This window comes from Schistocerca gregaria, chromosome 1 (assembly GCF_023897955.1).
Source record: "Schistocerca gregaria isolate iqSchGreg1 chromosome 1, iqSchGreg1.2, whole genome shotgun sequence".
NCBI lineage: Eukaryota > Metazoa > Arthropoda > Insecta > Orthoptera > Acrididae > Schistocerca > Schistocerca gregaria.
The window spans coordinates 363,615,748-363,640,960 of NC_064920.1; the positions used below are offsets into that span (position 1 = coordinate 363,615,748).

At 42.3% G+C, this 25,213-nt stretch overlaps 1 protein-coding gene across 1 annotated transcript in view; it reads left to right on the forward strand.

Moving 5' to 3' along the window:
* Nucleotides 1–23,458, forward strand: part of LOC126346606 (chitinase-like protein Idgf4) — a 44,561-nt gene extending 21,103 nt beyond the window's left edge. Inside the window, exons 3-6 of the mRNA XM_050002201.1 lie at nucleotides 3,128–3,260; nucleotides 6,583–6,755; nucleotides 17,571–17,760; nucleotides 22,742–23,458. Of these exons, the coding sequence (XP_049858158.1) occupies nucleotides 3,128–3,260; nucleotides 6,583–6,755; nucleotides 17,571–17,760; nucleotides 22,742–23,193 (948 nt within the window). The 3' untranslated portion in view covers nucleotides 23,194–23,458. The remainder of the gene's footprint in view (nucleotides 1–3,127; nucleotides 3,261–6,582; nucleotides 6,756–17,570; nucleotides 17,761–22,741) is intronic.
* The last annotated feature ends 1,755 nt before the right edge of the window (nucleotides 23,459–25,213 follow it).

Sequence of the window (25,213 nt, forward strand, 5' to 3'; positions counted from 1 at the left end):
CATTCCTGGAAATTGAAATAAGAACACCGTGAATTCATTGTCCCAGGAAGGGGAAACTTTATTGACACATTCCTGGGGTCAGATACATCACATGATCACACTGACAGAACCACAGGCACATAGACACAGGCAACAGAGCATGCACAATGTCGGCACTAGTACAGTGTATATCCACCTTTCGCAGCAATTCAGGCTGCTATTCTACCATGGAGACGATCGTAGAGATGCTGGATGTAGTCCTGTGGAACGGCTTGCCATGCCATTTCCACCTGGCGCCTCAGTTGGACCAGCGTTCGTGCTGGACGTGCAGACCGCGTGAGACGACGCTTCATCCAGTCCCAAACATGCTCAATGGGAGACAGATCCGGAGATCTTGCTGGCCAGGGTAGTTCACTTACACCTTCTAGAGCACGTTGGGTGGCACGGGATACATGCGGACGTGTATTGTCCTGTTGGAACAGCAAGTTCCCTTGCCGGTCTAGGAATGGTAGAACGATGGGTTCGATGACGGTTTGGATGTACCGTGCACTATTCAGTGTCCCCTCGACGATAACCAGAGGTGTACGGACAGTGTAGGAGATCGCTCCCCACACCATGATGCCGGATGTTGGCCCTGTGTGCCTCGGTCGTATGCAGTCCTGATTGTGGCGCTCACCTGCACGGCGCCAAACACGCATACGACCATCATTGGCACCAAGGCAGAAGCGACTCTCATCGCTGAAGACGACACGTCTCCATTCATCCCTCCATGCACGCCTGTCGCGACACCACTGGAGGCGGGCTGCACGATGTTGGGGCGTGAGCGGAAGACGGCCTAACGGTGTGCGGGACCGTAGCCCAGCTTCATGGAGACGGTTGCGAATGGTCCTCGCCGATACCCCAGGAGCAACAGTGTCCCTAATTTGCTGGGAAGCGGCGGTGCGGTCCCCTACGGCACTGCGTAGGATCCTACGGTCTTGGCGTGCATCCGTGCGTCGCTGCGGTCCGGTCCCATGTCGACGGGTACGTGCACCTTCCGCCGACCACTGGCGACAACATCGATGTACTGTGGAGACCTCACGCCCCACGTGTTGAGCAATTCGGCGGTACGTCCACCCGGCCTCCCGCATGCCCACTATACGCCCTCGGTCAAAGTCCGTCAACTGCACATACGGTTCACGTCCACGCTGTCGCGGCATGCTACCAGTGTTAAAGACTGCGATGGAGCTCCGTATGCCACGCCAAACTGGCTGACACTGACGGCGGCGGTGCACAAATGCTGCGCAGCTAGCGCCATTCGACGGCCAACACCGCGGTTCCTGGTGTGTCCGCTGTGCCGTGCGTGTGATCACTGCTTGTACAGCCCTCTCGCAGTGTCCGGAGCAAGTATGGTGGGTCTGACACACCGGTGTCAATGTGTTCTTTTTTCCATTTCCAGGAGTGTATATTACCAAATGCAAATAAAAATTACTTCTTTGGTCTATTACTGGGGTTTTCTTTCTATTCATCCTCACACATTTATAGTTGGTAATTTACAAGAACGTTATATTAGATGACACTCCTCTAGTTCCATCACCTAGCCACTCAACTTTCTTCTGTACTGTGATGATAATTACTCTATCGAATTTTAGCGAGATGTTGAATGCTTCACAGACATTGAAAACCAAGTGCTAGCGAGGATTGGACTAGGATAGGGAAGGAAATCGACCGTGACCTTGTCAAAGAAACTGTTCTAGTTTTCGGTTTAATCGGTTTAGAAAACTCCAAATTTCGAAAGTGGGTCGGCATATGGTGGCGAACAAGTCCTAATTTAGCACACAGCCTATCAGCGGCGTTTATCCCACCGGGGACTCCTCTGCTCGTTGGGTGACTTTATGCTAAACTTAGTCTAAGTTTCCAAATCCATATAGGCTGTAATACAATTCATAATTAAATGTGTAAAAAAACTAGCTGATTAGACCCATTGTGCTGGTCTGTTATCAAATCCTCTATAGCCACTTACCTTGTATCTAATCATGGTCGGTGCAGTGTTTTGGTGGTAATACGTGCGTACATGACAAACCGTAAAAACACAATAGTCCTGCTGTCATAACATCAAAGGTATCCGCCACTTTTCATTTATAGTTTCGCTTAGATTTTTTAGTTATTACGAAAACAGAAGAACCTCTGAGAGAGGCTGAAAAGAGTTCGAGACAAATTCTATCTCGTTGTAAAATGTTCAGTGGAGTTCAAGAATTGAATAGGACCATTACTGAAATGCTGTTATCGAAAATAAAAAGATGCACCTACGTTCAGCGATTCTGAATAATTTCTTAAAAATTGTAGGGCTGTACCAGCAGGGAAGATCGAAGTCATACGCTGCTACTCATAGCCACTTCTGGAAAAAAAAGTCTTGAAATATAGCGTCATATGTAACACTACCTTTCTGTTATTCTGTAAACAAAAGAGTCTAAAGTTATCTCCATGTCCTTCCCCAAAAATGGTACATTCCTATTTGACATTAGGAAATAAAAGCTATTTTTGAATAGAATATATCTCGTGAAGCACATTGGTCTTACAAAAAGTAATTTAAAAGGGACACAGTCTCGACTGCAAAAACATTTATTTTAATGTTAACCGGTTTCGGTCAGTTTTTGACCATCCTCAGACCGTCATACCATGATGGTAGGCGATGACAGTGAATGGAGTGGGTGTTGTAGCAGTTGACGTTCGAGGAGCTAAAACACCTGCTTCTTCCACTGCCACCGCTTACCATCATGGTATGAGGGTCTGAGAATGGTCAGAAAGTGAGCGAAACAGGTTACCATCAAAATAAATGTTTTTGCGGTCGAGACTGTTTGCGTCTATTTTTAAAGTATTTTTGAATAGTTTCAGACAGGGTACTAGTGTGACGAAGAAAACAAGTATACTTTCTTGTAAGGCGAAAAAATAAAGCTACAGTTAACATATTTAAAATTGTATTGGTCAGAAAATAGCAAACAGCAAAACAAAACTGCACTGTACGTCAAATGGTGAAGTTCTAACAAGTAAAGTTCTGTACTGTTACATAAAACAATTAAATATGCAACACCTACGATGATGTTGTTAGAGAAATAATAATTTAGACTTTGAAAAGTATTTACTTGTAACGTTATTTCTTATTTTCTAGCTTGAAAGTGATGATCACAGAAGAACTTTTGTGAAATCTGTGAAAGACCTTCTTAAGCAATACCATTTTGACGGTATTGACATAGCATGGGAATTCCCTATGAACAAGGAAAAGAAAGAACGAAGCACGCTTGGTAAGTACAAAAACGATACATAACTGCTTGTCTAAAAAAATTAGATGTATCTAATACATACAGACATCAAATGTTGTAGATATAGTAAGTGCACACAATTTCACTGGTGTTTATGTTACACAGTGTAGAGTATATTTAAACAAAAATATGACACTTCCTGGATAACATCAGTCTTACTGCTCTGACGGAAAAAAATTACAACATCAAGAGGCAGATGTGCGACATAGACGAAAGTTGGTAAGCGTGTTTCTACATCTGAAATATGATGCCTATTCAGCTTTCACGCCAGTCGTGTAAGAGTGATGCCAGTAGAATCACTGTGAGAATGCAAATCTGGTTTGCTTTAAACGCACGCTGTAACGGTCGTGAGCGTTAGTTACCTTTGAGACTGAACGTGGTGAGTTTGATGTTAGTCAAGAATACCTTTACGGTGACAAAATAAGCCATTATCAACGCCTCACTGAGTTTGAACGAGGTGGTTTAATAGGTATATGAAAAGCTAGATGTTTCTTCTGCGATGATGTAGAAAAACTTGGCAGGAATGTATCCATTGTACAGGTTGTCCGAAAAGTCTTTCCCTGATTATATAAACTCATAACTCAAGCTATAAGTAAAATACAAATATGAAACTGGTGTCTAATTGTTTACAAACTATCAAAGGTTTTTTCACACATCAGTAAACTTCCACATGAGTGCCCTTGGTAGCACGTAGCATATCTAGGCGATATTCAATTTCCATCCACACATTAGCTAACATCACTGGAGGGATCGATTCACCGACTGTGGTTATCCGTTGCCGCAGGCTTTCAAGATCTGGTACACGTGTTCGGTACACCTCTTCCTCGACATAACCCCATAAAAAGAAGTCTAATGGGGTTATGTCAGAACAGCGTGGAGGCCGAACCGTTGGCACATCACGACCAATCCATCGCCCAGGAAAGGTCGTATCGAGATAGGCACGGACGTCCAAACCCCAATGAGGCCGGTGCACCGTCTTGCTGAAACAAGACATCGGGGTGATACTGAAGCAGCTGAGGAACAGCATAAAGTTGCAACATGTCCAGATAGACTGCAGATATGATGGTAGCCTCATCGTAGAAGAATGGCCCGATAATTTGGTCGTGCAATAGCGCGCACCAAACATTGACCTTTGGACTGCCTCTGGTGCACTCCATGACCTCGCCAGGGGGTTCTGAACCCCAAATGCGCACATTATGGTGATTCACTACTCCACTGACAAAAAAGGTCGCTTCGTCGGAAAAGGGAATTCGTCTGAGATAACCATCATTGTCCTCAATACGTGATAGCATTTCGACCGCAAAGTCATATCGACGTGTACTGTCATTGGGCAACAATGGAAGTGGAAGTTTACTGATGTGTGAAAAAAACTTTGATAGTTTGTAAACAATTAGTCACCAGTTTCATATTTGTATCTTACTTCTAGCCTGAGTTATCAATTTATGTAATCTGGGAAAGACTTTTCGGACACCCTGTACATTATCGTCGGCTACGGTGGTCACGAAAATGTGCGGTTACAAGGAGATCACCACCAATGTGGCACTGCCAAGAGGGGAGACCATCGTGCTCGAGGTATAGCTCAAGCGCATCGTACTGCATATGCACCAGCCATTTGAGCAGCAGTTAACACCACAGTGAGACATCCCACTGACCCTAAACCACCGCCATTTGTGACTTCCGTGGTATCAAGCGAGAAATGATTGGAGAGCGGTGTGTCTTGTTTTCTGATTTATGTTTTGGATAGGAGGAGGGCCGTTGGGTGCCTGCAAAAACCTGCTAGACACACTGGACCTACAGCTGCAGCTACGGAATGGGATGCGATTCCGTAAAACAGCAGGAGCAATCTCGTGGTTATCCCACACACCCTGACTAGAAAATTGTATGTCAACTTGGTGATTGAAGCTGTTGTGCTGCCACTTATGAAGAGCATTCCATGGGGTGTTTTTCAGTAGGATAACGCTCGCCCACATATTGCTGATGTAACTCGGCATTCCCTACACATTGTCGGCATGCCTTGGCCTGCTCGTCCAGCAGATCTGCTTCCAATTGGGCACATATGGGACATCGCTGGGCGACAAATTCAGCGTCATCCACAAACAACATTGACCGTCCCTGTATTGGCTGACCAAGTGTGGAAGGCATGGAACTCCATCAGACGAACTGACAGTCGGTACCTAGGTACCTACACAACACAATGCATCTGGCATTCAACATTCTGGCGGTTATGCCGGTTATTAAGGGGGTGGGGGGGTGGGGGGGGTATGACGTCAAACGGGCCGCCTTGGAGCAGGAGAGGCACCACAGGACATTTTAAGTTCCACTGTCTATACTTTTACAAAGAAAATTCATAAAACTTAGTCAGCATGACCAGGAAGGAGTCAGGATTCACACTCGTAGCAGCGGAAGTTCAAAAACATAACAAATTTTTTTACATGTGAAATTTCATCATTTTTTCACTTACTTTTGGCTCCATTTGTTACTATAGGTACATTTTTTTTCATAAATAAGAGAGACTGTTCGATGAATTTTGCACAGCATACAAACCATACTTTCAGGTGCCTGAATCTCTAGAATCTATTTAATTTATGAAAAAATGAATAAGGTGTTAAGTTTTAAACTTTATGTTTAGAAAAAAAATCAAATTTTGTAGTTAATTATCTCAATTTTACCACAGTTTTTAATAGATTTGGAAAATTCTAGAGTTTCATAGACCTGTAAGTATGGTTTGCTGTGCAAAATTCATCAAAGAATCTCTCTTACTTGTGAAGAAAAATGTACCTATAGCAACAAATGCAGCCAACAGTATGTGAAAAAAAGATAAAGGTTCGCATCTAAAAAAAATTATTTTGTTATGTTTTTGCATTTCCACTGCTATGAGTGTAACTCCTGAATTCTTCCTGGTCATGCTGACAAAGTTTTATGAATTTATTTGTAAAAGTATAGACAGTAGAAAATAAAATGTCCTGTGGTGCCTCTCCTGTTCCAAGTCGGCCCGTCTGACGTCCTACCCCCCTTAATGTACCAGCATTTCACATTTGCAATGGCTTAACTCGTGCTTACATTAAATTGTGATCTTGCAGTGTAGAACACTTAAACCTAGACAAATGGATTCCCGAAATATTGTTACTATATATTAATCATTTTTTGGTGTTCGATTTTTTTTCGTCAGTTTATATGAAATGCTCACATTTTAGCACTACATTCAATCATTTACTCCACTTAGCGATTAGCTTGCAGAGGAAAGTAGCTACGTCCGATTTCGTTATTCTTAAGAGTTACTTATAATGTGCTTAACCTTATTCAGGATCCTTCTGGCACGGCTTCAAGAAAGTAATCGGCCTGGCACATAGCCACAAAGATGAGAAGGCAGACGAACATCGCAGAGAGTTCTCATCTTTGATTCAGGAACTGAAAACGTCTTTGAAAACTGAAAATGCACTGCTGACCCTGAGCGTGATACCTTACATCAATCATACTGTGAGTATAAAACATTTCCCTGTGTCCTGAATACCGATGTCAAATATTTTGCTGCCCGCAATGGCTGTTTACAAACAATCGAATCCTCTTCTGTTCAGATGGCAAAATTTTTCACTGCTGGCTTAATTTAAATGAAGTAAAATTTCTATTTATTTCATTTGAATTTGCATTACTGGACGGCTTCGAATATGATGTCATTTTAAAATCAAAGGTATCCACACATGCACGAACTATTGCGTGGATTAACTGGATAATCACTTTATTCGACAAAGATGTTGTTATGCCTTTGTCTCAGACTCTGGTAATACAGCTGACGGCTTGAAATTGCGCTGCACACATCAGGTTCTTTATTCTAAGAACATCATGAACACGTTCAAGAATTGTGCGCATATCTGCATTTGAGAATGGCCTCACACCTATGTCTATGCAAGTAGGAATAAAGTAAACAGAAATATTTACTCCATTCAGTAACAACCAGCGTGGAATATTTTATCATTTAAACAAATTGTTGTGGCTGTGTACCCATTCGGAACCAATATAAATCAAGTTTCATCCAGGAAAGTGGTGAACGAAGGTAATTTGGTATGTACTCTATCACCTTACACTACTGATTTCAGTTCGTAGATTAAACTATTGCTTAGGAAAGAAGATAAAAATATCGAAGACTAATGGTCGAAGACATGGAAGAGAGGTGTAAAATTTATATTATCACATATAATCACATTGTTAACTATCTCTGAACATTGCCTCGTTACTCGTTAGCCCATCCAAATATTATTTCGATAAACGTATGGAACCTATATATCATTTAGGCAGCGTCTAGACCAATCAACCAAGATCACTGCACAGTGCATATCGTCTTATATCGTTAATTACTAAAACCTAGTCCATCTCCTCCTACCCCCATCTCCCTGTCCATTCGCTCCTACTCCTCCGTCTGTCCATCTGCTCCTCCCCTTCTTTCTGTGCATCGCTTCAGTCCCCCTTCAAGTCCACCTCATCTCCCACCCTCGAAGTCAATATCCTTCTTATCCCGCTAATTTAATATCCTTCTCTCCTCTCATTGTCTATCTCCTGATCCTCCTCCTCCGCTGTGCATATCCTTCATCCGCTCTCTCCTCCCATTTCACCCTCGTCCCCTTCTCTGAAATTCCCTCCTCCCCCTCTCTGTCCATTTCCTTCTCACGCACACCCGTGCCCACGTCCTCCTTTCCCTTGCCCTTCTATTTCCTCCACCTCCTCGTATTCCCTCTCCATCAGCAAGTTATCACTCCCATCCCAACAGCAGACTTGTGGTTATTACCTTCACAGCATTCCTTTCAGATAGTAAGTAATGTGTGTGCCAAGTTTAGGTGAAATGGATGCAGACGTTTAGAAGGAGTTTTTTCCCGCAGCCTTGCTTGAGTACGTACATGTTATAACACCCCCACTCCTGTACCACACATCGTTTGTAATCACCCGTGTTCCCAAGGATTCCTACAATATGGAATAAAGAACTGATCCGAGGTAAAATTTCCTCTAGTAACATAGCGGGTGCTATAACCGATTTGTCATTAACCAACTAATGATGATAGAAAGTCTCGGTTAACTGAAATATTATTCAAAAGTCTATTAGAAATTTCAGTAGTTAGTTGGTCTCATCTCCTGTTCGATAACTTGCACAGTGAACTGAAACATACTTATGGTCGCCAGCTCGCTGCAGGAACTACTCTAACGACAATACTACTAATAATACTACTACTTATGACAATAGTAGCGTAACTTAGTTCGATTTCTTATTAGCTACAACTTACTCAGCTTCTCGCAATACATTCACACAGCTATGAAATGGAAATGCTACATGTAAAGGAAGGTTTCTTTCCAGGCTGTTAAACAAAACGTTGCACTCGTGGTGTAGGGTTGGCGTCTTTGATTACTAATCAAGACTTCCTCTGTCCTAAACCAGCCACCACTTGAATTTTGATAAATAATCATCATTGGCGGCTGAAGACTTCCGACATAAGAAGTCACCCTTATTCTGCCAACGGCCTTGTCAAAGAGGGCGGAGGAGCGGGCAGTAGTTCAGGGAACTCTCTTGTCCTTGGGGTGGGAAACTGCCCCTAAACGCGGAACAAACAGCAATAATCAACGGCATCAGGATGCAGAAGGCAGTAGAAACCACTGCATTAAAGACTCATAGCGTGTATCTATAGGAAATGTAACCTGTAATTGAAAAAGTGTCATAATTATCTGTCCATTGGCACAAGATTTCGGAATAGCCCCCATTCGGATCTCCAGAAGGGAACTGCCGAAGAAAAGGTGACCATGGGAAAAAGATTGAATAACCAACGAAAGGATAACGTTCTACGAGTCGGGAAGTGGAACGTCAGAAACTTGAACGTGATAGGGAAACTAGAAAATCTGAAAAGGGAAATGCAAAGGCTCAGTCTAGATACAGTAGGGTTCAGTGAACTGAAGTGAAAAGAAGACAAGGATTTCTGGTCAGATGAGTATAGGGTAAAATCAACAGCAGCAGAAAATGGTATAACGGGAGTAGGATGAGTGTTACTGTGAACAGTTCAAATGGTTCGAAAGGCTCTCAGAACTATGGGACTTAACATCCGAGTTCATCAGTCACCTAGAACTTAGAACTACTTAAACCTAACTAACCTAAGGACATCACACGCATCCATGCCCGAGGCAGGATTCGAACCTGTGACCGTAGCGGTCGCGCGGTTCCAGACTGAATCGCATAGAACTGCTGGGCCACAACGACCGGCACAGTTCAGTGACAGGGTTGTTCTTATCACAATCGACAGCAAACCAACACCGACAACGACATTATAGGTATACATACCGACGTCGCAAGGTGAAGATGAGGAGACAGAGAAATTATATGAAGATATTGAAAGGGTAAAAGAGTACGTAAAGGGAAATGAAAATCTAATAGTCATGGGGGGACTATAATGCAAAGGTAGGGGAAGGATAGAAGGAAAGGTTACAGGAGAACAGGGGCTTGGGACAAGGAATGAGACAGGAGAAAGACAACTGAATTCTAAAATAAATTTCAGCTAGTATTTGCGAATACTCTGTTCAAGAATCACAAGAGGTATACTTGGAAACAGTCGAATAATACGGGAAAATTTCACGTCACGGCAAATAGGGATTCCGAAAGCAGATCGAGACGTGATATTCCTGGAATTAAGGAAAACGTAGAAGGGAGGACCCATCAATTTAACTTTCTTTTCACACAACCTGTTGATTTAACCATATGTAATCATAAATTTGTTTTCTTTACAAAATTAACAAATTTGTGAAATGAATAAGCTTTTGCAAAAAAAAATCAAAACAAGACAACATGACAATAATTACAAGGTGAGCGGACCTGCAGCCCGCCCGTTATCGGGTGAAACAGCGGTGTCTACTACCGTGCTGGACACAGTTTCTCTTATTAAATACCCTTCTGCAACACATGAAAACGTATAAGCAATTAGATGGCAAGAGTGGTTCAATTATTGAAACAGATTTCATATTTTTTTTTAAATTTAGAAACTGTATGTCGAAGGGTGCGGGGTTAAGATGCTCACCTGTGCTTAAAGGTTAAACAGATTAGGAAACCGTTCTGACAATGATAAGAATCGCTTCAAAACAAGCAACCTCTTAATTTCAATCAACAACCAAGGTGTGACTGGATCCCAACCCATCCCTTTTGACAATCTTATTGTGACTAAAGCCCTAGTGACAGTTGCCTGTTAATATTTCCAAAGTTAAACTGCTTTTCAGTTATGAAGGTACTTGCAAGAGCTATTGAAAGACTTTCTTTATCTTGTCCTATTTCCTGACATGCGTGAACTGCAGATGACAATCACATGAATCAGTCCCCATATGAAATGGTAAAGATAGATTTAGATGGTGAAGAATTTCTTGTTTCAATCTGTCAAATGCAGCTTGACATTTTTCTGTGCATAGATGTGCACTATTCTTTTTCAGCAGATTACATAAATCTGTATCATTAAAGGCTTGCTCATTTACATATGTGTGGCAGAAATTACATAGTTAAAATCGTTTTTGGTTCTGTTCTCTAGCCTTCGGAGGCTGACACTCCTTGATTGCTTCCAGTTTCCTAGGATCTTTTGTTATTCCAGTTGTCGTAATAATATGGCCTAAAAACTCCACCTCCTTTTTTTTATAAATTCACACTTCTTTATTTTCAAAGTCATTCCACCTCTTTTTAACGCCCAAAAAATCTCATCTAACAATTCACAATATTCTTCCTATGATGATGTCACTATGGAAAATTCGTCCAGAATTATGGTTATCCTGCAACCCAGTTCTTTTCTAATATGTCATCCAAAACTTGGATAAACACTGACACAGACGTGTTCAATCCAAAAGGGGCCACTTTGTAATAATATTTTCCTGCAAAGAGAAATAAAGGCAGCTTTCTCGAATCTGGTTCAAGCGCAATTTGCCAACATCCCTCAGTCAGATCAAGACTCGTCATATATTACCTTATGAAATTTCTGTAGCGTATCATCAAGACTTTCTGGCCTATCACTTACGCGTTTCTCTACTTTACCGAGATACGAGCATCTGTCATGATCCTCACTCCACAATCTTTTTTGTTGACTGGATCTACAGGATTGTTATACTGCCCCCTAGATCTTCCTATTGTTCCCGATTCCTTCACACGATTTATTTCTTTTTGTACTGGTTCTTTCCTACCTAGTGGTGTCTGGTAAACTGGCGCAAAGAATGGTTCATGAGGTACCATTTCTATTTTATATTCAAGGCCATCGACTGACCCAAGCTTTTCTGAAAACAATTGTTTATTGCTTACCAAATATTGTTCAACTCATTCTTCTGTTCTAATGATACTTTTGGTATCCTTTCTAAACAGGCTCTTAAATCATGTTCAGATGGGTTCACTCTGTTCACATTTCTAACACGATAACACTCAGCTCCTTCACTTAAACCTACACATTGGTAGTGTAACAATTCTCAGATTTACATCCTCTCTCATATCAGTATCTTCTATTTTATTGTCCTCTACTGAACAAACCATTACTTCCCTATAACAGTCAAAAATTTCTTTATGTTTCATCATTCAGTACACATCCACAATTACGTCAGTATACAACTGAGGAACCAGTACAAAGTCATGTTGAAACACTGTACCAAATTCTACAAGACTTGAGCTTCAATTTGTTTGCTGCAACTACCCATTGCACCTATTATTTTCACTCTCGTAACTGGAATTTTTGCTATTTATGATTTTCCTTTTATATGCCCTTAAAATGACTGACCCAAAGCACTAATTTCATTGCCACTATCAACTAACACTTGTATTTTTATATGCTATACTTTCACTGGGATCATTATTTGTTCACATCGTCGTACTTCATTACTTTTATCTCTCCGCAATAAATCTTGTTAAATTTCTAAATTTCCTTACTGAAATTCCTCCTGCTTTAGAATTTTATCCGGAGGATCTTTCTTCCTTTTGATACAGAATGTGCTTCATTTCTATACTATTTATCGTATCACCAAGAACACTCTCTCCATCACTTTCATCTGAACGTATTACATCGGCTGTAACTTCATATACATTAAAATCTCCGGTTTCAGTTATTAATCTTCCACAATCATCTACAGATTGCCCTTTCTAATCTGCTGACATCATTCGGTTCAGATATGGCATCAACAAAATCGTTCTCATATACCCCAAACTCTTCACACTTCTCACAATAACTAAAAATTTCATCTGCTTTACTGATTATATATTCATTATTCATTTTCTTATTAAGTAGACTTTCATTTATCTTCCTCTTAGGTTAATCATTATTCCCTATAAAACCTATTTTATTTCCCTTTTTCCGTTATTCTAAGCCCTCATTCAGTTTCGACTTCATTTACTGAGATACTTTACATATTAGCAGATGAACACTGGGCTAGAACCAATGTGGCAGCGCTATTCCTGCACGCGCTAGCGTTCACTCCGACAACACTCGTAGTTTCACGAGCGTCTATCTCTGACTCACCTTGTACCTGAAATAAGCCGTTAGGGTTCTGTTGTTCGGGCCCGCTAGCCTCTACGCGACCGTGACTGTGCCTAAACATATTTTCTCATTCACTTTCAGTTACATTGTCATAGTTACGGTTGCACCAAAACTGCTTTCTTTTCCGTTCGTGCCAGGGCCTATCCCCAGAAGTACACCGTTATACTGATGCGAATCGTCGTTTTTCTCATAGCTATTTTCACGAGATTTGTAATTATAACCTCCCCTTGCTGGACCAAAACCTCTTCCGCCTCTTCTCCCTCTATCTATCTGAGCTGATCTCACATTGCAGTCAGTCGTGTTACCATTTTGACAATTATGATTGCCATTATCGTTATTGTGGTTTCTCTTCTGGCAGCGTTGTTTTTATAATGGTTTCAGTTTGGGTGGTAGTTAGCATTATTGTGGTACCGATTTTCATCATCACCGTACAGCACATCTAAGTCTCCCACTTTCTTTTAAAACGAGATTTTATCACAGTCTCCAGTAACGTACCCTCGGACGTTTCACGGTGATTTGGCTCACAATATGCCCATCATTCATTTTTCACACATTTGATAGTTTTCTATACAGGTCCTCACAGTAGATTTTCATACTCGAAATCCTAACAGCAAAAGTAAACTCTGTTATCACTTCCTCTTCCTTAGTTACTGACAAATATTCTTTTTCAAACCTTTAAAAAAATTCTTCTAGCATTTCTCAACCTCCCAAGATGTGAACTGCTCAAATATCTACATCTCCACTCAATCTTGTTCTAGCAATTCTCAGGCGGTTTTCCTAGGGAAATTCTTTCCGTATCAATGATGTATACTTATCCATGAATACGACCAGATGGCTTCTGCCTTTTTCCATCAAACTTGACACGATCCTCTTATCACTTGACCTACAGTAAGACTTCTGGTACTCTCTAGGCTTTTAACACATTCCTGAATTGAGCTTGTTTCTGTGTTCATCACAGTTACAGCTCCCTGTAATTGCGATTCCGATTCTTTTTTTACCCCATCTGTTTCCTCATGCCAAGAATTTACAGACTGCTTTGCCTCTGATCTGACTGTTCCTATATTTAGACCAGCATCTGTTTGGACACATCACTAATCTTGTCTTTGTAACTACATTTTGATTTATCTGAGACACGATATACTTGTATAACCTGCTCAATTCCTGTTGTACACTTAACTTTGTATTCTATATTTCATTGGTAAACAAATTTTTAAGGGTTTCCGTTTCATCTCCAAATTTCTTATCTATTTTATTTTTCGAAGACTGAATAGACGTGTCAGATTTACTATTCAAAGACTGATTAGAATTTCTGAACCCACCTCTGAAATTATTTAAGTCAGTGCTCAAAGATTGATTTGAATTCTTCGTGTAAGTACTCAAAGACTGATAGGATGTGTCAGTTTTACTGTTCAAGGCAGTTAAACCAGAGATCACTGATTTAAGTATTTCTATTACCGTATCCATATGGTCTGTACCCAATATGATTTCCTGTCCCACTACTCGTTTCATTTCAGCTACCCTTTCGTCCAAACGACTTTAGTAACCCGCGTTATCTGCATCTACATTTGCCAGACTATCATCAAAAATTTCATGCTTTATTACTACGCTGTTTATAGCTTCCATTTCCTCAGTACTCTTTGCTTCACTTTTGATGTCTAATTGATTGTTAAACATCTCTATATTCAGAATGTAATTTTGTGTTTCTAATTACGCCTGCATTGTCGAATTCGACCTTCTTTACTATTGCTTACTGAAATTTATGTTACTACTACAAATTTCAAAATGGGCTTTTATCAAGTTCGGAACTGTAGTAAACAATTTGCGATGTCCTGTCACAGTCGCCATGTATACCACCCCACTCCCGTACTAAACTTTGTTTGTAGTGACATGTGTTCCTATGGGTCTTTACAGAATAGAATAAGGCATCAGATCCGAAGTGAAATTATCCCATAGTAACGTAGCGGGAGTTACAACCAGTTCGTCATTAACTCATTTTTCTACTAATGACTATAAACAAAGTCTCAATTAACTGAAATATTATTCAATGGTCGATCTGAAATTTCAGCTGTTAGTTGTTATGATTTTCTGTTCATTAATATGCACAGATATCTGAAGTAAACTTATGGCCGCAGGTCGCTGCACTGACTACTCTAGTATACTGAAATATTGAAATAATGACAACAGCCTCGGAACTTAACTCGATTTTTTATCAGCATACGACATACTCAACTTCTCACATACCTCCACAAACCTACCAACGAACTATCGGATTCCTGATACGGAAAATCAGTGATGCATTCCGTTCCAAAGACGGATAAACAAGCTATTAAGCAGGTGGCCATAACGTTTCGTGTTATAAGTTTATTGTTGGTAAAGTCGCACATGGCGTACCACACTAGTGTAATGAGAAAAGAGGAACATGAAATGCGACATGAGGAAGAATCATCAGCAATGACCATCCTGATTGTCCCACAATCTAGAACTGTGCAGCCTCTGTAGGCGTATGATTCAAGGCAAGGAAAATTAGTGCATTATACATATAATTCGTTCTGAGCGATGTGTAGCTCCTTGTTCAAGTTACAACGTCATATCACAAAGACATTGGATCATGTTTAGCGAGGTACAATTCTCGGTCGCGTTGAGCTTGATCGTAAACAGACCACAGCTTCAGTGGTATTGACCGTAGCGCACAGGACCATTTCAAGGCTTTGGCGATCTTCCTGGGAACCAGGAAATGTTCGTCGTAGGCCAGCACAAAGTCAACTTTGAGCAAAACTGCCGCAACATGACTGATATTTTAAATGTACTATGGTCTCCATGGATGACTGGCAAGACATCTACATGACTCAGGAGGAAAGTTACCCAACAAATTCTGTATTACCGGGCCCTCGAGCTAGTTATTGCATGTGTCAGATATCGGATGGTCTTTGGCCTGCACATGACACGAGGGAGACAGTCCTGTTTGTCATGGAATCATCAACAACGAGATTTGGTGAGAGAAATGTGCTTTTCAAAGATGAATTCCACTTCAGAGCGTTCCCGTACGTTTGATTGAAGGAGTGTAGTAATCAAAACGATCATAGTGGCACCGTGATCAGGGACCATGTTGATGGTGGTGAGGAAAGGTACCAATGGCCGTACAATACTTCAGTCTTTCTTTGTGTTCAGTGGAGAAGTTTATATGGTCGGAGACACCGATGAGCTACTGCAAACACTTGTGCGAGTTTTCAGTATTAGACGTGTTACAGACACCGTCTTATGGCCTATGATGGCAGTCCGCATTTTTCTCGGAGGAGAGAGGGGGGGGGGGGAGGGAAGTTTCTCGCATGAAGATGTCATCCCCATGGACAGGCCAGCGAAACTATAGTTCCGACCACAATGGAGCTTGTATGTAATACACTTGGAAGTATAATTTCAGCTCAGCAGAAGTCTTGAAGGACTCTTACATATGCTTAGAAAGCTACCACTCTGTGTGTGGCGGAGAGTGCCACTACGATTCAAGCAATTTCTTGTTCCAGTCGAAGGTGATGCGCAGGAAGAACGGTTGATGGTACATTTCCCTATGAGCTCGAATTTTACTGATTTTTCCCTGAGTGATTACTTCGCGGGAATGCGTGGGAGCAAGTAATATTATGTTGTCTGACTTTCCTTGGAAAGTAAGCTCAACGGACTTGTAACATTACACATCTCCGTGATTTAGATCACATCTATTCCAGCGTCTAGCTCTAGATAAGTATCAGCGTTCCATGACGCTTCCGCTGTTTCTAAAGAAACCCGTGACGAAACGTGGTGGTCTTCTTTGGATACTCTCATATTCTATACTTCATCTATGAAACATGAATGATAATGGTTCAAAAATGTTTCAAATGGCTCTGAGCACTATAGGGCTTAACTTCTGAGGTCATCAGTCCCCTAGAACTTAGAACTAGTTAAACCTAACTAACCTAAGGACATCACACACATCCATGCCCGATGTAGGATTTGAACCTGCTACCGTAGCGGTCGCGCGGTTCCAGACTGCAGTGCCTAGAACCGCTCGGCCACACCGGCCGACTGATGAGCAGTACATAAATATTGGTCGGACGAGTCTTCTGCAAGCCACTTCTTTCGCGAATGAGTTCCATTTCTTCAGGAATTTTACGCGCCGTTTTATCCCCTCAGCAATGGGATCGACTACCTTTGAAGCACTTTACTGCCGACCTTGTACGGCAGCTTTATATAAACACGTGTCCTGTTCACTATTAGGGAAGAAATGTGTTTCTTGCTTTCCAGAACTATCGAGCGGGGTTGCGCAATAGTTAGCACACTTGACTCGCATTCGGGACGACGACGCTTCAAACCCGCGTCCGGCCATCCTGATTTAGGTTTACCGTGATTTCCCTAAGTCGCTTAAGGCTAATGCCGAGATAGTGCCTTCGAAAGGACACGGCCGCTTTCCTTCTCCATCCCTTCCTTCCTAAACCGATCTTCTGCTCCGTCTCTTAAGACCTCGTTGTCGACGGGGTGTTAAACACTAATCTCCTCCTCCTCTTCCTTTTTCCAGAACTTTCGTAAATTCATGTTTTAAATATTTTTGTGTACGCAGTATGTTCTGTTTACATTCTGCCTTATTGCGTAACCTTTTAACCATGCTATTCAAAAAGTATACTAGCGTGTCTCGGTTGTGCTTAGCTTTTCTACACTAGTTTAGCTTTACATCACAAGAACTGGAGCGCGTATTTCGATTAGCGCTGCACTTCTACGAGTCATACGAAATGAGCGTCTGTATTTGTTACAGCTGTACTACGACTGCTCAGCCCTGTCGCCGCACGTGGACCACCTGCACCTGTTGGCCTACGACTACCACACCCCTCAGCGGACTCCCAACACAGCTGACTACCCGGCGCCACTGTACGTTGCGGGGAAGCGAGACCCCGACCTCACGGCCGACGGCAACGTGAGGTGGTTCCTCGAGAGGGGCTTCCCTTGTACGTACATTCGTTTAGGGAGCGGCAGACTATAGGGTCTAAGTTCTTACGTTCCCATTTCGTTAACATGGCTGTGTGGTGTGTTTTCATGGACGAGACATTAATAATGAATGATAAATGTGTGCGTACGTGCATGCGTGCATGCGTGCATGCGTGTGTGTGTGTGTGTGTGTGTGTGTGTGTGTGTGTGTGTGTGTGTGTGTGTCAAAGGACATAATGATAAATCCTGCCACAATACGTTCTGTGTGTTTGAAGATTCGCGCGGCGTATTACAACTTGAAATATTCCAGGTTTACAGCCGCCTCAGCTCGTAATATGTCTGCAATATTTCGAGACGAAGCACCTTTCCCTCGTCATACGCAGGAGCAGGAGATAAAGGAGGAAACTAATACATTCTTCAGGAAGAGTAATTTAGGGGAGACCTCTGAATTTCAAAAACAGAATCATGTATTTAAAAAAAAAAACAAAAAAAAAATCTTCATACTACCCTGTAGCTCACACTTAAGTGGCTGACAGAGGGTTCATCGAATCACTTTCACTCTGTTTCCTTACGGTTCACTCTCCGTGGAAGCTCTGATTTCTCTTATTTTATTACAATGGTCTTTTCTCCATACGTAGGTGCGTGTCAACAGAATTCGGAGGAGAACGTTGGAGACTGAAACGACACTCCAACTCGCGTGCCATGCCTGTGACCCTCTCTCCCCCGTTTCGCGATGAGACAAAATGAGCTGCCCATCTTTGAACTTTTTCGATGTTCTCCGTCAATCCTATCCGGTAAGGATCCCATACCGCACAGCAGTACTCTAGTAGAGGACGGACAATAGTGGAGGCAGTCTCTTTAGTAGACCTGCTGCGTCTTTTAAGTGTTGTGCCAATAAAACGCAGTCTTTGCTTTGCCTTCCCCACAACGTTATCTACGTTATTGTTCCATTGTAAGTTGTTCGTATCCTTAATTCCTAGATATTTAGCTGAACTCACAGTCTTAAGTTTTTTGTGATTTATCGAGCAACAGAAATTTAACGTGTTGCTTTTAGTACTCATGTGAATGACTTCACGCTTTTCATTGTTTTGAGTCAACTGCCACTTTTCGCACCACACAGATGTCTCGCCTAAATCATTTTGCAGTTGGTTTTGAACTCCTGATAACTGTACTAGACGGTAAATGACAGCACCAACTGTACTATAGAAGTTTACTTTTCCTTCTAAACATTTTTCGAACTTGCGTCCATTTTTCTAAGATCCTCGTGTATAGAAAATAAAATACGAAATCTGCATACATATACTCGTAGCGACTTCACCTTGTAAAATAATCCGAGTTCTATTATCATATTGTAAAGTAATAATTGACGTTAAAAATTAATGTATATTTGAGAAACGTGATGGTTCATAACGATATTACGCAGAATTGAACGATATTATAAATGCTACTTACGATTATTTTGACGCTGAATGTCGTGTGTGTATGTTTTGTCGTTAATGGGCGCCCAGCGGCGAGGTTACCAGCGTCTGTACGAAAGTTAACAGGAGCGAGTGTGGTTAAAACAGTTAAGATGTCATAAAACAAGTTACAGTAAGTCTAACAGAATTACACTCAATCACTCTTTTGACGACTGCTGTTGCGACGTATTCCCCACACAATCACACTATTTCTCATCTTTTAAGAAGCGTAAAACTAGTCAGATGTTCTAAAACTAGAAATTAAAACACTTGTAAAACAAGAGGAAAACTAAAATAATGACACCGTGTTATATGACTGGCTGATCACTTATCCCATTTATATAGGTATCAATCCTCTCCTTTCTAATGACCGACATCTCTACAAAACTTCTCTTCCTATCAACATTAATGAACATTAATGATAGGAACGATCCTGTCCATTTCATAAAATTCCTGATTCGGAGTTTGAATAGGACTTGAGATCAACTTACTTTAATTTATTCCGCTTCTAATGAGAAATAAAAATATAATAATAAATGAATCATCAATTAAATATTTTATTGTCCAAGCAACAGCACCGACAGTACTATTATTTTCATTTTTTGGGGCACCGTAATGTCTTAAAAACTCCAAAAAATTTTAGGGAACAATTAGGACTTCCCCAAATACTTTAAAGTCGCCCACATCACCTACTTATAGCGATTACCATGTAAAAAATGTAATATCGCTGATACACTGTCATCCCAGTTAAGAGGGAAAATAACACATAAAAACTGACTAATTCATATCTAAAAATTACAACATTGATACGTCTACAACGAACATCCAAGTGATGTCCAAATACAAAATTCCAACAAAGACAGCGTATGGCAGCATCGATATTACAGGTAAGGAAAAAACACTAGTCGAATGTATAATACCGTTATAATCACAGTCACAGTGTACAATATCGGGCCTATTGCCTATAAATGGATTTACACAACACCTGATGACACATATGTGCTGAAATGATCTCAATGTGATTTAGGCAATAAAACTGATAGTGACACTGGTATATCATTATCTAGCCATACAAGTGCAAGATATATTTTGTACTTTGGACCCCCTAGAACAAAAATACCTACCACATTCGTTTGACTGTCACGTAAAATAGAGGTTTCAGTACTAACTGGAGGTTTTCTCAGATAGCAGACCGCCTCTTCCCTGTGTGCATCAGTTAAGGCAGTAGTCTTCAGTCTACTGTGGAAACATCTGTAGTACCTAATAGACACTTGAGGTTAAGTTCCAGCAGAGTGCCTTCCTAGTGTGGCCGCACTTGCGATAAGGCTCTGGTTCTAGACTGTGATATCAGACGCCGACGGGGCATCTGACTGGCTGCCACAGGTAACGTTCAGAGAACACTACAAGGGAAACAGACCTGGAGCTATCACGCAAAAACATGCAAAGCTTTCTCGAGGGGAAACAATCTAGCAATCTAGCTTGGAAGCCTCACATGAGGCAGCAAGTAAGCTTACAGTGAATCCCGCCCGGCTAGCCCCGCGGTCTAACGCGCTGCTTCCTGAGCGGGAAGGCGTGCCGGTCTCTGGCACGAATCCGCATGGTTTTCCCATCTGCCTCCGCGAATGCTGGCTGGTTCCCCTTATTCCGCCTCAGTTACACTATGTCGGCAGTTGCTGCGCAAACACTGTCTCCATGTACACATACTCCATAATTACTCTACCACACAAACATTTGGGGTTACACTCGCCTGGTATGAGACTTTCCCAGGGGGATGTGGTGGGGGCTTCACTTGGCGCCAAACTGCACAAGAATCCTGGGTTCGGTGTGGATCGGCAGTGGGGTGGGTGGACTGCTGTGGCCTGTTGTGGGGTTGTGTACCACTGAGGGCTATGGCGGGACAAAGGTCCCCAGTTAAATACACAATACCCAAGCTTACAGTGAATCTTACTCTGGGTCAGACAGAATTTATTGTGATGATTCCACACATCACTTTATCATACATCTATCACTTGACTGCCATGACTTACGTCAGTAGAGGGGAGTCACATAATCACCACCTAGACCACATAGAGCATACCAAAGTACCCAGTATGCTCCTTTAACAGGGTCACGAACATTCTGTCCTGTTAGATAACGTGCTTTTCGCTTGATCCCACATAAATACTTCATACATACACAAACGAGGGTTGGAACTTTAATAGTGGCAACTATTTATTCACAACCAATACCAAAGAGTTACTTGTTTTCACCTGCTACCGTCCTTCAAAGTAGTCACCAGCGTTGTGTAGAACCCGTTGGCAGCGATGTGGAAGGCGTAGTATACCGTAAGCAGAGACTGTTTTGTTGATGGTGCTAATGGAGTGGTGTAAAGTTATGGTGATTCTCGTGTACGGTTGTGGTGGTGTTATCATAACACACTACGTTCCTCCACAGCAGACTGTCAATGCACAGAATTACTGTTCGTTTTTAGAGGAACACCTGCGACCAGCATTGCGAAAGAACCGGCGACACTTTCTGTGCAACCCACCCATCATTTTGCACAACAATGCACAGGCGCATACAGCACAAGCAGTGGCTGCTCTGTTTGGTGATTGGACTGGGAAGTACAGTACCATCCGTAATACTTCCCAGACTTAGTCCTTGTGACTTTGATATGATTCCGAAGATGAAGGAACCACTTCGTGGCATTCGCTTCAGAACTGTTCTACAGATTCGACCGGCAGTAGACCCTTCCATTCACACCATCAACAGAACAGGCTCTGCTAACGGTATACTACGCCTTCCACATCACTAGCAACGGGTTCTACACAACGCTAGTGACTACTTTGAAGAAAGGTAACAGGTGCAAATATGTAACTCTTTTTTATCGGTTGTGAATAAATAGTTGCCACTATTTAAGTCCCAACCCTCGTTCAAGTACATCCTACGAGAAACAAAATGTATTCACCATAAGATGAAATGGCAAACAATCGAACCATGAAACTTCCTGGCAGATTAAAACTGTGTGCCGGACCGAGACTCGAACTCGGCACCTTTGCCTTTCGCGGGCAAGTGCTCTACCAACTGAGTTACCCAAGCACGACTCACGACCCGTCCTCACAGCTTTACTTCTGCCACTATCTCGTCTCCTACCTTCCACACTTTACAGAAGCTCTCCTGCAAAACCTGCAGAACTAGCTCTCCTGAAAGAAAGGAGTTCGCAGGAGGGCTTTTGTAAACTTTGGAAGGTAGGAGACGAGATAGTGGCAGAAGTATAGCTGTGAGGAAGGGGTGTGAGTCGTGCTTGGGTAGCTCAGTTGGTAGAACACTTGCCCGCGAAAGGCAAAGGTCCCGAGTTCGAGTCTCGGTCCGGCACACAGTTTTAATCTGCCAGGAAGTTTCATATCAGCGCACACTACGCTGCAGATTGAAAATCTCATTCTGGAATCGAACCATGTTGCAAAAGTCCCTAAAATGCTTAAATGGTGCAGGTAACTGTTCTGTTTCTCAATATGCTAAAAGAAAACAGGAATTGATGATTTCATGGACTGTCTTCTCCTTACAGCCAGGAAGATTATCCTCGGCATTCCGACCTTTGCTCGCACGTGGAAACTGGACGATGACAGCAGAGTGTCGGGAGTTCCACCAATCGAGGCAGACGGGGCTGGTGACACCGACAACATCGCCAACACCGCCGGCATAATGGCGTTCCAGACGGTGTGCATGCTGCTGCCGAACGCAGGCAACGCCGGCTACAAGACGACGCTGAGCCGCGTCACGGACCCCACCGACCGCCTGGGCTCCTACGGCTTCCGGCTGCCCTCTGGGGAGGTAACCGGCCTGTGGGTCGGCTACGAGGACCCAGACGTTGCCCAGTACAAGGCAGCCTATGCCAAGATCAAGAGCCTGGGCGGCATCGCATTCTCCGACCTGTCTCTCGATGACTACCACGGGATATGCACTGGTGACAAGTACCCCATTGTGCGAGCTGGGACACTAAAACTACGTTACAAGTAATTCAAAAATAATCTGTACGTGTTATGTTGATATTTATCATTTGACAGCTGTCCAACTACAACTGAATCAAACAATTTGTTGTGCCACATGTGTGTAGCCTTCATTATATGAAAGGTACTATCAAATTTTTGCATATTTTGTTTTACATACTGAATATTGCATGATGTCTGGACAGCAAAAGTTATAGATGTTAATCTGTACAGTATTTATATATAGTTTATAGTAACATAATAAAATATCCTCATTAAAAGTAATGTATATAGTTCCATTTTTTGGTATATTAATTTATTTATTCACTAATTCACTCATTGTCTTCTGTAGACACCATACAAGCCAATTTCAGATATGGGTCCAATGTTCAGTTCTGGGGAACTGTCTACTGACCTATACTTTGGAGGCAGCAATTACGAGCCAATCACAGGCCTACGTGGGCCATGTCACATGTTTGTGAGCCCTGTTGAGTGCTGGACAAAGCATTCTTCTTTCTGCTTTTGGCATCCTGCATTCAGTTGTTGTTCCTTCTGTTTCCTGCATGCGGTTCTTTTCTAGACAAGTTTTTCTGCTTATTTGTGATATTTGAATTGAGGTTAGGCTTTACACTATGAGAAGTATGGTGAGACTATGGCATGTATTTAATGCCTTTAAATGTGCCTTCACTTATCGTCCAATGTAACTGCCATTGTACAGTGATGTACATCAAGCTCTATGCTCAGGGTACAGATTTGGTTTTTCACTCGTCCATTCATACAGTAGGCATATTTGCTCCATTACAGTCCTGATCTGACTGCCACCCTGTCCCACGATGCTTAATATCTCTACTGTGTTCGAATGCAGCACCATCCCACAGCTCTATAGAATACCATTCTGCTAACATGCTGTACTAACCCATTTGGGTACAACACTACACTGTACCATCTGGCTAATGTGCTGTACTACCCCCATCTGGGTATCGCATTTGGATGTAGGGCTATAGTATACCATCCATCCAAGATGCTGTACTGTCCAATACTTAAGGAGGCTACTTGCAAGCGGTAGTCCCGCTCCCATCCATAGAGGACTTGTATCGTTCGCCTGTTCAGATGGCTCTGAGCACTATGCGACTTAACTTCTGAGGTCATCAGTCCCCTAGAACTTAGAACTAATGAAACCTAACTAACCAAACGACATCACACACATCCATACCCGAGGCAGGATTCGAACCTGCGACCATAGCGGTCGCTCGGCTCCAGACTGTAGCGCCTAGAACTCCACGGCCACTCCGGCCGGCTCGCCTGTTCACACTTCAATTTTTGAGTAATCACATTTCATACCGTTTCTCTTCTAATGATAGTCTTGATCGTGGGTAAATCAGATGCCAGACTGAGATTCATTAGAAGAATCCTAAGGAAATGTAATCCGAAAACAAAGGAAGTAGGTTACAGTACGCTTGTTCGCCCACTGCTTGAATACTGCTCAAAAGTGTGGGATCCGTACCAGATAGGGTTGATAGGAGAGATAGAGAAGATCCAACGGAGAGCAGCGCGCTTCGTTACAGGATCATTTAGTAATCGCGAAAGCGTTACAGAGACGAGAGATAAACTCCAGTGGAAGACTCTGCAGGAGAGACGCTCAGTAGCTCGGTTCGGGCTTTTGTTGAAGTTTCGAGAACATACCGTCACCGAAGAGTCAAGCAGTATATTGCTCCCTCCTACGTATATCTCGCGAAGATACCATGAGGATAAAATGAGAGAGATTAGAGCCCACACAGAAGCATACCGACAATCCTTCTTTCCACGAACAATACGAGACTGGAATAAATGGGAGAACTGATAGAGGTACTCAGGATACCCTCCGCCACACACCGTCAGGTGGCTTGCGGAGTATGGGTGTAGATGTAGATACTACGTCCAGCTGAAAAATGCATCAGTCCATCTACTTGAGTTTGATTTCAAGTAGAATGTGCTAAGTCCTGTTGACAAAGCAGCGACTTGGACTGGAAAATCTCTCTCCAGGTGTAGTCTTATGCTTTTTCACGTATTAT